The sequence below is a fragment of the Delphinus delphis genome, chromosome 14 (genome assembly GCF_949987515.2).
Source record: "Delphinus delphis chromosome 14, mDelDel1.2, whole genome shotgun sequence".
In the NCBI taxonomy this organism is placed as follows: Eukaryota; Metazoa; Chordata; class Mammalia; order Artiodactyla; family Delphinidae; genus Delphinus; species Delphinus delphis.
The window spans coordinates 49,465,996-49,481,990 of NC_082696.1; the positions used below are offsets into that span (position 1 = coordinate 49,465,996).

The window sequence follows — 15,995 nt, forward strand, 5'->3', positions numbered from 1 at the left end:
CCTGTGTGGCAACCTGACGGCAAATAAGAGTTTTCTGTGTCTAGGAAGTTTCTTCGCTTGGCCAGTACAGTCGCTTTGGGGAAAATCTTGCCTCAGTTTCCTCTCGATTCCTCTGTTCCCCCTTCCGTAGGATTCCAGTTGGTATCGCCGGCTCCCCGCCTCCGCACGCCGCCCTCACGTGACACCGGCGCGCTCCCGCGGGGGGAGCCGGGTCTGAGAGGCGGCGCCGCAGGAGACGGAGGGACGGGCGCAACGTTGGGTGTCTTAGCTTTTGCTCCAAGGCCAGCGCGGAGGACGCGATGTCGGGGCTCTTTCACCCGCTGCTTTTGGCCGCTGGCTGCCTGGCCTCGCTTTGCGTGATGACCGCAGCTCAGAACACCACCCTGGCCCCGAACACGACTGCACCCTCGGTTCTACCGACCACCACCACCACGACAGCGCCGATGCCGCCGCCGACCCTCGCGACGGTCACCACTCCAGCACCAGGTGGGCGCCGGCCCAAAGGGCTTTCTGCTCTCGCCCCCCCGCTGGCCCTCTCCCTGCCGGTGGTGCGCGCGGGGCCGGGGCGGGCCGCGGTCCGGCAACATGGCGGCCCGTCCGAGTCCGGCCGGGGACGGGCCGAAGTGGCCGCTGTTGGGGATCGCCCCGGGGGGAAGGGGCGGCTGAGCCTTGGGGCCGTTGGGCTGTTTCCGGCCCAACAGTGTCCTGCCCGCCTGGAGGTGTTGTTTAAAAGTGCCTCGTAATCTCCATCCTCACTTCAGGCTCCGAAGAGGGGACGTGGCTTTCTTCCGTGGTGGCGGCAGTGAGGTTGATTATGGGGCGAGGCTACCGCCTCCAAAGTTGGCGATGAGACCGAACTCCCTCTCTCTGGGGTTAGTCGTTTGTCCACCCAGGTCTTCTTTTCGAAGGGAGGCTTCTCCCGAAGTTGGCGAAAGAAGGAAAGAGACGCTGCAAACTAATGCTTGCTGGTGTCTCAGCCCTAGGTCTGAAAAAATAAGTCGTTTGATATTTAATTATATCGGTTTTGCGGATAGGTATGGGATATATTTGAGGCTTGAGCATTTAATTAATTAAAATTTTGCACTCCGTGCTGTGTGCAAAGGAGAAAAAGTACCCATTCGTGTACCCGGTGCTTCGCATGTATCTGTTAGTATTTTAGGCTAAACTAGAAGATAAGTGGTGAAACCTAGGAGGTGGATGGAGATAAAGTAACTCCGCCAGAACCATGTGTTTAGTAGATTGTGAGGCTGAGATTGGAACCCAGGTTTGTCGTTCTTCTAAAACTAGATCAGGACCTTTTGTTAAGCTCTGCAGTCGATTTGGAGACTGGTTGAGGCATACACTGAATCTTACAGCAGAAATTGTCAATGCCGTGACAACACGCACGAGAGGAGGGAAGATAAATTTTAAATTAAGGTGAAGAACCTTAGATATGTAAAACTTGCAGTCTAGTGTGATTGGTTATCCTAGTTAATATTGGGTAAGGAGTAACTGGCATATAGACCGAAGACTTGAAGTGTAAGAATTTTTACCTTTTGTTTTTAGGCCGATCACGTTGTTTTACAATATCTTCTCTAGTTTTTATATTTTGTAGGAGTTTAATGACATATATAGTAAACTTAATGTTATTTGTTAAATTTAGAAAGATGTAATGGTAAAATTCAAACATCTTTTAATGAAGAAAGGAAATTGCAGTACAATACTGGAGATTCTAACCGCACTATTCCTAAGATGATAGAGCAGAATTTGTTTTCCGCTTATTTGGTAGTTTCCTCCTAGAATTTTTTTCGAGGGGGGGGTTGGGGTGGGGTGTGTGTGTGTTTAAAGAGAGGCTTGGAAATATGTTAATTGCATTTGTGTAATTGAAATGAGTGCAAAGGAGATGATTTGTGTTTTATGTTAAGTGGTGGTTGGATAAACTGCAGCCTGAAAGGCAGCAAGTTTAGTTCATTGTAAATAACATACACTGTGCTACCCAAATATTCATCAAGCACAGAAGATTTTAAACAACTAGCATTTACAAACCTCTGAAGAACTTATTTCTACTTTGTGACTCCCTGCCACTCCCCAAAGGGTATGGTATATGTCCCAATCTCTGATAGATATTGAAATGCAATGTGTTTATGCAGAACTATTTTTTAGGCACGGGGAAAGCAAATGAGAATGTTTTTTGGAGGCATCTAGCTTCTAGGAAAATGTATAGAGCCTAACTCTATAGTCCATTTGTTTGTCCAGACTTTGAATTGTAGTTAGCTGCCTTAGATGTCCTGTCTCAGAGCCGTTTGGCTTAAATTATTGACAAAGACCTTGCTAACTTGTTAAATTATGTGATTGTAGCCCCCTCCAGATGTGTTGTCTCTTATCCTCCCGTCATGGAAAACCCCGGAAAGAGTGGACCGTTTATGAATTACCGATCTCAGATTTTTCAGGATAGGCATCATCGGAGCTTGGGTTCAACCTGTAATAAATCTTTATTACTATTAAAAATTGCAGTTCACATCTCATGTTTTGGGGCAGTGATTTCCTTGTGTATAGTGTTGGCCTCGCAACAGCCTTTTTTCCAGTATTTTTCTTTTTTAAGGAACACTCAAGAAACTCTTGAGTGTCTGAAATAGTTGCTGTGCAAAAAGGGGTTGTTTAGATAGGTACCAAGAAATATTGAGCGTTCCCACTAGCTTATGCTTTTCCCCCCTTTCTCTTGAGTTGACTTCTGGCTTCATAAGTTTTTTATAATGATAGGAATTTTTTAGTAAGCCACTTTATAATGTTTTTTTTTTTCTGTGTGTGGTTTTAAAAGAACACGTAAGATCTACCCTCTTAATAGATTTTTACGTGTACTGTACAGTATTAACTATTAGCACAGAAGATCTCCAGAATTTTTCATCTTCCTTGAAGCTTTATACTCATTGAACAGCAAACCTCCATTTCCCCTCTCCCAGCTCCTGGCAACCACCATTTTACCTTCTGCTTCAGACTTTGACCATTTTAGATACTTTATATAAGTGGAATCATGCAGTATTTGTTCTTCTGTGACTGGCTATTTTCACTTAGCATAATGTCCTCAAGGTTCATCCATGTTGTAGTGTATAAAAGGATTTCCTTTTTTTTAATGGCTGAATAGTATTCCCTTGTATGTGTATAACACATTTATCCATTCATCTGTGGATGGGTTATACAGTTTTGCCATTTTCTTGAAATAGTAAGTCTGGTACTGTATGTAATACTTGCTGTTGTTTAAAAACGGTAACTAGTACAAACTCAAAATAAGATACCAATTAATTGATTTTATATATTTTAACCCCCACTCCTACCCTCAGAAATCTGTGAAAGCCGCAACAACTGTGTTTCCTGTTTTGACCCTAATGCTGCTAACACTACCTGCTTTTGGATAGAGTGTAAAGGTAAGAAACTTTGGGATTGCTTTAATTTTGAGAGTTCAGTATTGTTTTGTTCTAACATTTAAAAAATACTGCAAGGTATTCTTGAACACTTGAAACTTATGTAAAACATTTGGGATGGTGTGCATTACTTATTTTGCAAATCAAATACTTTTCCTTTAAACTTAAACCAATTGCTTAATACTCTCCCTAAAATCTTTTGTTGTCTCCCATGCTCCCCCCTTTAATTTCTTAGACTTGATAATTAAGGCTCGATAGCTTTAAAAGGAGAAGAAATTTTAGACCTTTGTGGTTAGGTTAAGTGTACTAGTACTCTGAAATTAGCTGTGAGAGAAAGCTGTGGAATTTTCCCCTGAAAACTGTTCCCCAGTAAAATGTTTGAGGCATTTATCTTCTGTAGATGTCCTACTAGATGAACTATAAAGAGACCTTATGAAGCATTGTTGGATACTTAGATATGGGAGAATGAGGTGGGAAAAGAGTGACTTTTTTTGTGCTACTGTTAAGTTTTAAAGTTGTCTTTAATTTGATTGAGGGATAAAGAGCTAGATGGAGATAGTTTGAAATGCCAATAAGGTTTTTGTTAGAACCACCGGATTACAGCATAAATTATTCTGTTTTCTTAAGGTAAGATGGTTGCATTTTTTTCTTATCAGTAAAACAATTTCTCAGGTTTTTTGTTTTATATATAAAGAAAAAGCCAAAGCTACATGTTAAGCTTTATTATTCTTCATTGAAAAATTGAAGAGTTCTGGCAATTATGTCACTACGTAACAAAGTTTAAAAGCCTCTTTTAAAATTAAGGTATTAGCTTAAGTTTGAATTAAATTAACTTTTTTGTTGTATAAGGGTCACTTTTCTTTAGGTGATAAAATGGAATTTAAGAGTGTGCCCCTCCCCTCTTGTATGGCAGAGTTGGCAAGTTTTGGAGATTGAATGCCTGCCTTACTGTAGGATATGTTGGGGAAGCTTTCCCTTGTTGGTGCTACAAGTCTTCCCATCCAGGAAAGTGGTTTTAGAAAGTGTAGAAGACTAAAGCAGAGATCTGGAACAGAGATCCCACTGCTGCTATGGGGCACCTCTCATGTTTACTAAGCCTTTATTAGTTTCTAAGGACTTCCCCCTACTGACTCAGCCCTCTTGTGGATTCTAGCAACCTTCCTGGTATAGTACCACAATTCTGAGATATACGTGTTTCTGACTTATCTGTTCAGTATATTCATGTGGATTTTAAAAGGATGTTTGGAGAGATCCTATGTAATATGTCTAAAACAAGGGGAAAAAGATAATAACAAAGTATTTTGTTTATCTGTGGACTTCTAGAGAGTTTATACCTGAGTTCGATTTTTGGAAGCAACTCTGGAGCATAGTAACAAAGTCAAAGATAATGTGAATAATTGATGCTCTTCCCGTCCCCTTCCAATAACAGGTAAAAGCTACTGTTCAGATAATTCAACAGTTAGTGATTGCAAGGTGGTGAACAGCACCGAATTCTGTACTGGTAAGTATTCACATTGGCGTCTGGGAAAAGTGGCTACAAAGAGGTAAGGAAGATCATTGCCTCGGGAAGCCTTATTTCAATATTTGGTTTAAAGCATTTCCATAATTCTAATCTCATTACAAACTTGGATCTGAATAGTGTATTCATATTGATTGCTGAAAGGACAGTGTTCTGAAGCTTGATTTAGTCATTTGCTGGTACATACCGTGGAGTGCTGTACAGATATCTCCTCCTCTGTGTTTTTTTTTTAACTCTTCCAGATACTCACTGTATTTTACACCCTCTCTTTATTTGCATTTTACAGGCCTGGACAACCTTGTTCTGGCACTTTCTTGATTATGGTACTGGTGATTATCACAGTCTGGATCAGTTTGTGCTATGGTTAAATGAATCCTCTCTGTATTCCTCCATTTTCTGTACTTTGGTTTGGGGAACTTGGTTATTTAACCTTTACTCTGCCCAGGAAATAGTTTTTAAAAATTCCTAGATGAAAACTGATTTTTCTAACAAGATTATAAATTAATTGGAAAGTCAAACTCCTAATTTGGTGTGTAGATAATAAATAGAATAAAAGATTTTTCTGGAGTGTGTCAGTAACCTTGAAAGACTACCTGTAACTGTTTAATTTTGGTAGGGGTTTCCCCATTCCTCTCGCCTCCCCCCATCCCAAGTTGAACTTTGTAACTGAAACTTTGATTAGTATCAGATCAGTTATACCCAATGTAGAGTCCATAATATGGTTTAGGTGGTAAATGAACAAACAGTTTTAATATTTATTTTAATGTGTGTGTACCTGTGATTTTATGATAATATTGTTTAGAAGTAAGATTAAGTATAGAATTTTAAAATACATTGAAGAAAAACTGAATAAGTAATTCTACTCATTTGATGATGTATCAGTTAGAATTAGTTTTGGCTATCAAGGACATAAAACCCCAAATTAATATGGTTTAATTGATAGATTAGTTTGGCTCTTGTGTAAAGGAAATCTGGGTTTCAGTGCAGCTAGAGGGCTAGAGAGGCATCTCTACAACCATTAGACCCAGGCTCCTTCTAGGTTTTTACTGTGTCATTCCTCAGAAATGGCTTTGACCTTATTCTCCAAGGTGAATGCTTATGTTCCAGCCATCAAAATGGTTTTCCTGCCAACAGGAAGAGGAAGGGAAAGTGAGAGACCCCTACCTTACAGATACTTCCTAGCAGTTGCACATGGCTACCTAGCTGCAGGGGAGGCTAAGAAATGTCTTTGCATGGGAGGCTGTCACTAAAAATTGGTGCTATTTCGAAAGAAGGGAAGGCCAATATTGGGACAGAGCAACTCTCTACTCCATATGTGGCACTTAAATGAAAACATTGTGAAAGTGGCACTCAGATGACTGCAGGTTGGGAAATAGTGTTACAGATTGTGATATTTTAGACAGCTTTGACTTACATGTGTGTTTGTTTTTTTAAATAGTGCCCACTGCCACACCATTGCCAACCAATTCTACAGGTAATACAAGATAATTGACTCTTTTCCCCCTCCTTTGAAGGTTTTTAAGCTTTTTTTGATGAATAACTTTAGTAATTAAATATCTAAAAATCAGTATGATTTTAAAAATGAGTAGACGTAGTCTTGGACTACAGTAATTACATTAACATGTACTATTTGTGACAGTGAAACATAACTATAGTGTTTCACGTTCATTGAATTTGAGCAGATTTGCCATAGCTTTGTACATTGAGTCTGCAAACAGCTTTTTGTGCATTTTGTGGAACTCTAAGGAAATATAGAAGCCTAAAGGAAATTAATTCTCATCATCCATAGGTACACCAAAAGGTTTTCAGTTCTTCCAGACTTTTCTCTTTGTGTATCTAAATAAATACACTTATTAGGAAATTGGATGATATGGCCATGCAGGTTTGAATTGTTCTCCCTGTTAACTGCACACGTTGTTGTATGCACTTTACCCATCTACTCTTGGTTGGATAGTTAGATCATCTTTCATTCTTCATGCAGTGAATATCTTATAGGAAAGTATTTGCTGTCATCTCTGGTAGGATTGATTCAAACAGCATTCTCTGTCAGAGGATATGATTATCTTAAGACTCTTAATAATGATTGCTTTCCAGAAAGATATGCTTTTCATTCCTATCAACAACTGGAAAGTTTTTTACCACATCTTCAACAGCAATTAAATAGTATCTCCTTGTAAAAATCTTTACCAATTTGATAGTAAGACTAAATAATTAAAAAACATCTTCTCCACGACAAGTACTAGGCTAGAAGATAGGGATATAGGAACACAAGTAAGATAGTATTTTGTCTGTTGTAGGAACTATGAAAGGTCGGGAAGCACAGTGTGTTGGGGGATTTGTAGGAAGGTGTGTGTGTTGAGTAATATGTGGTGACAGCTTCCTGGAGATGTTGACTGAGTCTTGAAATTACCCTGGTAAAATCCGAGAGGAACTTCCCAAGTGGAGCAGGCTGGTTAGCTCATGTGAAGGAGAGGTAAAAGAGTATAATAAAGTCAGGGAATTGGCATTTGGAGTGTCCAGTACAAGGCGAGAACAAGTTAAGCTGGACAGTCAACAGGTCAAGAGCCAGATTGGGACGTGCCATTGTATACTTTGCTGGTGGGTTTGAAGCATGATGAGATTTGCATTTTAATAAAATAACTTACTTTAACTGTGTAGAGAGGTGAGTGGAAAGAGGCAAGAGTGAACACAGATGAGATATGCTATTGCAGTAATTCTAGAGAACTAATAGCGGAGGAGTTGCAGATGTATGCAAATTGGCTTAGGAAGTAGAAAGGAAAGCACTTGATGATTGAGGTGATGGGAGAACTCTGCTACACAGCACAGATAAGTTAACCATTGTAGGCAGTGGTAGAGTCCACTGGAGCAGCTTTGAGAGAGAACAGGGCTTGAGGACCAGGCTCTTGGGAACAGTAATGTCTAAGAGGTGGGAAGAGGACTGGATAAGAAACTGAGTAGGGATGGGCAGAGAAGTAAGCCCAGAGACGTGTGCCTAAGAAAACCTGTGTTTGTGTGTGTAGGCGTTTTAAGTGTAGTTTTTCAGAGGAAAAAGTAGTCAAATGGTGTAACGAGGCTAAGAACTCATTTTGAAAGACTTTGGCAGTGTTGAGCTAGCTTGTACCAGCTTCTGCTGGCACAGCTCATCCCCCCTGTACCCTCAGTGATACTATGTTGGCAGCTTGAATTAATGGCTACAATGGGAGTAGTCACTCCATGGAAATCTGCAAATTCTACAGAAAGTATTTTGGAGAGCAAAACAGTTGTGTGCTGATAAAACCACCAGAAGTCATTGACAAGGAGGATGTGTTAAAAGTTGATGAAAGCAGAGATACTGAAAGAATGTGGATTTCCAGAAGGTAGGATATGAACAGAGAGGGGCAGAGGAGGAAATAGTTTCCCCAAAACTATTGTGGGTTGCTTTTCATTTCTTCCTTATGAATCTTGATGTAGTTCTACTTACTCTACACTGGGTTCTCCTGTGATCTCCTTGAGTGTCTTTTGTTTTCTCTCTTTGGTTCTGTGAAGTGGAAGGAGGTCAGGGCTTGCTTGCAGAAAATGCATCAATTGAGTGGTAATTAGTGGTTGAAGAGCAGCCTTTGTATGGTCTCTTTCCATGTCAGCTGCTGAAGAGAGCAAGTGAGAAATAAAGGAACTGTTAAAGAAACGATGCAAGGAGAATCTGATTTATGTAGATAGGCTTTCAGTGAGGTTAATTATATAGTCTAACACCAGTACAAATAATATAAGTATTATAAATATAAATAAAAATATTTATAGGTAACATAATATCTTACAGTAGAATGACTAAATTATATTAGAAATACAGTGGAAAATATATTAAGTAGAAAACAAACTGTGTTAAGTAGTTCCAGTACAATTTTATTTTTTTGTTGTATACATGTCTAGAAAAATGGCCAGCAGGAAGTAACATGTTTCTCAGAATGATAGAGTCACTTAAATGCTTCTACTGTATTTTCTAAATTTTCTATCACCAGTAGCAGCTTTTATAACCTATGAATTATTTTTTTAAATGAAAGGAACATAGGGTAGGTCAACAAGGTATTCCCTAAGTAGTGCCTGATTTTGAAAATTTTACCAGTGTAATACTTCGGTTAAAAGTAAAAATATGTAAATGTTTTGCCTATTTCAAAAAATGAATTATTTTTTTAAAAGTGAGGGCAACTTTTACAAATACCCAAAAATTAAACCTCATAGCTCTGCCTTCATTGATTATGTAGTGGGCTTCTGGTGCTTCAGAGATTTAAACCAGTGCAGATTTCAAAATTAAAATACATATATATATATCTTTTACCATGTTCAGAGGGTGGTAGTGAGAAACAAATAGCAAATTTGCAAATTTTTTCCCCTAAGGTTGTCAGACAAAATTAGTATTTTAAGATTGAAAAGAATTTGATATATGTTTAATTTATGAAGTATATTTTTTGTTTCACAGAATGTATAAGCAACAAAAACTTTGAAGGGATTATGAGTCTTAAAATAACCATACCCTCTAATCTAGGAATTCTGTATAAGAATCAGTCCTATCAGAGATGAGATCAAATATTACCCTGTAAGATGTTCATAGCATGCAGAAATGAAAGATGACCTAAATGTCCAACCAAGAGCTGGACCGCGGTGCTTACAGTTAGAGAGAAAGGGGTACAAATAAATGTGTGTGAACATATCATAGCGTTTGCTAATATCTATTAGTAGTATCGATACTATCAGAAGTCTCAATATAGTGCTTTAGTTCCTAAAATGTTTTTACATTCAAACTGACTCTTCCCATGAGTGCATTTCTTTAGAGACACTCATGCAGTATGGTAGAGAGAGCTTACCCTTGGGCTCTTAATATCATTTAGATGGGGAATGATGGCCCCAGGGCACCTGTTCTTTTAAATAAAATTTTTGGGAACACAGCCATGTCCATTCATTTGCTTGTTGTCTTTGACTGCTGGTGCATTACACAGTGCACAAAGTCTAAAATATTTACTGTCTGCCTCATTAAGAAAAGTTTTCCAAGCCCTGGAAATGAAGAAGATAAGCAAATCTTGATACTTACATAGACTGAATTGTATTTGTTTCTTACCTGACTTATTAAAGTTAATAGTTTTTGTCTTGGAAGCAAGATTATTGGGAAAGAACTTGTAGTTCCCTCACCTAAATACTAATTCTTGCCCTTCTGTGTGTCTTTTTGCAACTTTATCCAAGTGTATACATAAATTTTTATACTTAGATATGTACATAGATGTTAACATAGATAGAAGTTTTTGATTGCTTAATGTTTTAAAATACACTTCAGAGCTAATATTTTGGATGCATAGATATGTTATTGAACCATTAACTGAGATTTGGCCTTTATTCTCTAAACAATTTGAAAGCATGTTGAAGTGGTAGTAGTGTTTCTAAAAGATGCTAGATAATTGAGAAATTTAAAATTTTAATACATTTTGTTTACATTCCAGCTAAAACCACAACTCCGCCTTCCCCTTCTACAGCTTCCACCACAGCTACTACATCAGGTAATTGAGGTTTTTTTAAACTAACAGCGGGGTAGGATGTGTGTGCTGTGTTGCCTTTTACTATTTCTGCTATCACTGTCCAATTTTATTCATGAATAGTTATGAACTGAAATTCATCTCTTGTATTTGGAGGACCAAGATAGTAGGCTGTTAAAGCAATAAGATAGGTTTGCTGAGAGTCCTCTTCTGGATTTTTAAAGTGTAATCACATTTGGCATGACATGTTAGAATTAAACAGTAATGGTTTTCCAAAACCCTTTCAGTACAACCTGTAGGTGAAATCTAATTTCTTATAACTTAAAAATTAAATACTGATTATTGTTAGGGATTCGTTGTGTGCTGTATTAGACCATGGCAATTTGAGTGAAGGTAATATAGCCATCCTTTTTGCTGTGAAGGGTCTAAAAAGCCAAGATCACTACCAAATGTGCACCTCATATTTCTTACCATTTCTTATATTCCTTTATAACCTTTGATAGTGTGTGTGAAAATTAACTTTTTATTAATTAATGATTTGACATGTTATTAACTGAATCATATTTAGGTTATGCCACAGGGCATAACCTGTACTGTAGGTACACAGGTTAGGAACCCTTCCCTCCAGCCATATTTGTAATACTGTTTTGATTCTCATGAATATTTTATGGGTTTTTTGATCCTTTTGGTTTCATTCTTGTGCTACCTTTCTCTAAATTGCAGCGAAGCCATTCTGTCTTCACAAGAAGAAATACAGAACAGTTGTAATTAATTTTAAAGCTGGCCAACTTATACAGCCACAGGAACCAGTGTTTATTTGCTATTCCAGTTAAGAAAATAAACTTTATTTTAAATATAAAATTGTTGGGACTTCCCTGGTGGTCCAGTGGTTAAGAGTCCACACTTCCACTGCAGGGGGCGTGGGTTGGATCCCTTGGTCGGGGAACGAAGATCCTGTGTGCCGCGTGGCACAGCCAAAAATTTTAAAAAAAGAAAGAAATTGCTTTTTGTTAAAGTGGATGGTGCTCCACTTGAAACATTTTAGTCTCTGGAAAGGAATTTTTGTTTTGTTTCTTGTTGAAACATTTTACTGCCTGAAAAGGAATTTAAATTTTTGTGCTTTATTTCCTTTGGTAATACTTTTTCATTATAACATTTTCAGAGTAAAATTTAAATGTCTTTAATGGTGAGTTCTGCTTGTTAGAATTACAAATTGAAGATTTATAAGATTATAATTGTAGATTATTAAGATTACTTTTGTAATTTGAAAAACTAATCAAATTTTTATTTACCTTATATATTTAGTAAAATGCAAAAGTTGTATAAATTTTAAACACAAATATTAATATTTACTCTAGCAATTAACTAAAATATGTAGTCTGAAGAAACCAGGTTTTAAAAGTGCTTGACATGTTCCCAGGGCATAATGTGCCAGGAGAGTCATTTTTGTCATTTTCATATTTGAAATTATATAGCAGCATTGACCATTTGATGTTGCTGGATAGAATGAAGAACGGGATTGGTAAATGGTCGTCTTCCTCAATTAGGAAGCTGTAAAGACTTGACACGAGAGGAAATACTTCATAGAATTTAACACATGGCAAAAAAGAAGCTCAGGTGAGTCTTGAAATTATAGAGGATCATGAGACTTACTAAGTGTTGTTATTTCTTTCATCTCATTTAACAGGTACAACTAATACCACTTCAGCTCCGACTACACAACCTGCGCGGAAGTCTACGTTTGATGCAGCCAGTTTCATTGGAGGAATTGTCCTTGTCTTGGGTGTGCAGGCTGTAATTTTCTTTCTCTATAAATTCTGCAAATCTAAAGAACGAAACTACCACACTCTGTAAACAGACCCGCTAAATTAACAAGGACTGGTGTGTAACTCACTGAAACCAAAACATTATCTTTCAAGATGTCCCACATGGAAGACGCTATTCTAGGATCTTTAATTTTTCAAAGGATGCATATAGGAGCATCGCCCTTGAAGAAAAATCAGTGAAATCTATTTGCTCAACGGGAATATGTAAAATATTCTGCATGAATCCTTGTGGCTGTCTTCTTTTATTTTAAATGGCTGCTGCTGTGGGATTATGTTCTCTCTTCTTGACATGCCAAATGTAACTCTGTAAGTGATGGAAAACATTGTCCTGCGCAGACAACCTCATGACTCTTTTGGCAATTTAAATGTAGTTATTTTAAAGCCTGAAAGCTGCATTTTTTCATCCTAACTCAGGATGTAGTTTAGTGACCAGAATTGAGAAGAATGTGCCAAATGAGCATCAATCAGGTGGATTTGGGGCTATCGTTGCAAAAGTGGAATAAATTTATAAATTTAATATCCTTAGAGTAAAATTTTGTGCTTGATAAGTTATTTTTTCTACATTAGAAAAAAGATGCCACGCAGGGAATTACATTCCAGATTTAAAGAAATGAATGGAAAGGATACAAAACATTAAAGTGTAGCAGGTTATTGTTCATACTTGTAAAGCACCTTATATCATTGAGAAAATAAAGAACAGTGCCTTAAAAGACAGACTGAAAGGTAGACTGTAACTTAAAATGTTGGTGATTTGTTCTTTCACATTAATGAAGGGAAGGGTTGGTCTGAGGATGTAACTGTTGATGTGAGCAGTAGTAAACCTGCTTTTAGATACCATACTGTTAGTACTCAATTGAAAACTTACCTACTTTATTTCAAGCCTGAGTAATCTAAAGGATGTTATACAAAGTCAAAAGCTTTCATCTATTGAATCTCCCAACGTTTTGCTTATGGCTGTTAAAAAGTATAGAGATAAAGTTGATTTAATTATATTTTCCTTTGTACTTCAAAAAATTATCCTAACACTGTTGTACCTTAAAAGGATTTCCACGAAGCTTTCTGGAAAAGTAACTTCTGTAAGGCAAGAAAGAAAGAAGTTGTTTTAGAATCATTTATTAACTCTTTAAATGAGACAATCATTTTAAGTTTTGAGACAGCAAACGTGAGCAGTGTAATTTCATGAAAAATTTTAGTTGATCAGATTACTGTAGATTTTTAATGATGATTGCCCTGGATAAACAGGTTGTACTTTTTTTCTCCTTTTCCATCCTTTTCTTCTGAGTTTCAATTGCTGTAGTATAAGCATGCATACTTTTATTTCTTTAGCTTCCTTATGAAGCACTAGTTTTTTCAGGTTTAGAGGGATACTTCGTCCCTGCCTTTGACACATTGGATTAGTTCAGAGGCTTAAATCAGTTTAAAATGAGCTTTTGCTTTTCTAGGTCATTAAGGTTTTTTGTTTTAGTTTCTTTAGCCTATAGTGGCTATGTTTAGCACTTGGTTTTCAATATTTTATAGTAAGAAATGACAAGTTGCTTTGGTCCATTTCATAAGCCAGAATTCCTTACATTTAGATAATTAAAGGTTCTTAAAATGAAGATTTACTGTTTCTTCTTTACTTGCTGGTACAGCTAAAGTTTGTTTTACTTGCACATTGGTACATATACCTAATGTTTTCAAGTGCCTTAATTGTTTAAAATCTCTGGCTTCAAAGGTTTTTGGGGAAAGGTAGGCTTACCTCACATTTTTGTTTCCCTCAGTAGTAATATTTTAGGTACCTCACAAAAAATTTTATTATGGTGCCATGGCTATTAGTTTTTAGTGAGTGCTTTAAGATACAAGATTCAGTTGAAAACATACAGAATTTCCATTCTCCCAAAGTGGTAAAAATTAGCTACAATGGTATAATTGTCAATTACCTAGATAGGAATACCTTGCCACACATTAATGTTAACACTATAGCTACTTTTGTGAAAATATAGCTGATGAAGCCTCTCATCTTCTGTAATTTTGAATACTACTCTAACAGAATCATAATATGGAATTAGATTTTACAAAAAGAGCTCTTACAACAGAACTCACAGGCTTTTCCCCTCTTCCTTTAGCAGTTTAGTATCTTGAGCCATTAATAATTTTTGGGTTCTTTTTAATCCAGAAGGTATATAGAAACCTTTTCAGATTTTTCATCTGATTTGTTCATGCAGATTGTAGGTCTATTAAAATCCCTTATTTTACCTTACAGATATTTGTTGCACAGACACTGCTGTATTTAGAAATTTCTATTTCAGTTCATTAAAAACTGCAAAACCAATCTGTATCATGTACCAAACTGATTTTAAATAAATCTACATGTTTGTTGGATTAATCTGCTCTTTTTTATTAACTAAAGTATGTTTTTATATTTTGATTATGAAGTTTAATGCTAGTGAGTTTACCTTAGTCTGTTGGGGGATGGCTTGTCTCCTCAGTTTTTCATTGCTCCTGAAGACTAGCAGATAGTAACTAAGGGACATATTCATCAGTGGAGAACAGAGCCTTAGAAATGATAGTTGGAGGGAGGACTTGGTATGCCTGTGGGATTGACATGCAAGTTGATCTTCCTCAAATCATTAGAAATCATCTACTTATGTGCTAGTTCAGCAAGTATTTATCAGAATACCATCTGTTGTTAGATATCTGAAAGCTTGTTTGTGACTTTCTGCCTTATTCAGATTGCATATAAAGTAAAATTGGGTTTCTGTTCAGAGACTTTGGTATAAATATCTAGGACAAAGCCACATGCTGGTATGTGAAATCTGGTTCTTTAGGCCCATGTTTGGGGCAACATTATATTCTATATTAAATCACAGAACTTGGACTAAGAAGAGAGAATAAATACCTATCAGCCTTAAAATCCAGAAGAGTGTATTGAAGGCTCCCCAAAACATTGCTAGAGACAAATTGTTATTTTGATAAGAATGGTGTTCACAATAGGTTTTTTTTTTATGATAATGAAAAGTCCTGTGTATTTCCCCATGTAGTTACCATCCCTGTGCTCTTCCTTAATTTGTATAGATAACCTGTTGCTGGTGTTATCTACCTTCTGCCTAAAGGATGTCCTTTAACCTTGAACATTTCTAGTTTTGATGGTACAGGTATTGTTGATGAATTCTTCCAGTTTTTGTGTGTCTGCTTTCGTTTTTGAAAGACGTTTTCATTGGATATAGAATTCTAGGTTGACATTTTTGCTTTTAGCCCTTTAATGATGTTGATCTATCATCTTCTCACATGCATCGTGTCCTATGAGAAATCTCATCTTTATCTTTTGTTCCTCAGTACATGTTTTTTTTTTCCTCTTTAAAGATTTTTCTCCTTATCACCATTTTGAGCATTTTGATTGTGATGTGCTATGCTGTAGTTTTCTTTGTTTCTTGTGGTTGAGGTTTGTTGAGTTTCTTGGATCTATGGTTCTTCATCACATTTGGAAAACATTCAGCTATTTCGTCAGGTATCTTTTTCTGTTCTTTCCATTCTCTGTGTTGGGGACTCTAATTACACAGAGGCTGCTAGAAGGTGACTTACAGTTTACCCATGCACTGTTTAGGTTTTTAAAAAATCTTTCTCTGTTTCATGTCAGATTATTACCATCTTCAAATTCACTAACTTCTGCTATGTCTAATCTGTTTTTAATCTTACCCAGTGTGTTTTTCATTTCAGGTGTCGTCACTTTTAAAAGTTCAATTTGGGTGTTTTTCACGTTTCTGTGTGTTCCATC

The 15,995-nt window shown here is 37.1% G+C and overlaps 1 protein-coding gene across 1 annotated transcript; it reads left to right on the forward strand.

Annotated features, from left to right (window-relative positions):
- Positions 1-191: 191 nt before the first annotated feature.
- Positions 192-14,602, forward strand: CD164 (CD164 molecule). The gene is made up of 6 exons (XM_060030123.1): positions 192-486; positions 3,318-3,401; positions 4,828-4,899; positions 6,356-6,391; positions 10,383-10,439; positions 12,103-14,602. The coding sequence occupies exons 1-6, from the start codon at positions 300-302 to the stop codon at positions 12,267-12,269; spliced, it is 603 nt and encodes a 200-aa protein (XP_059886106.1). The 5' UTR covers positions 192-299; the 3' UTR covers positions 12,270-14,602.
- The last annotated feature ends 1,393 nt before the right edge of the window (positions 14,603-15,995 follow it).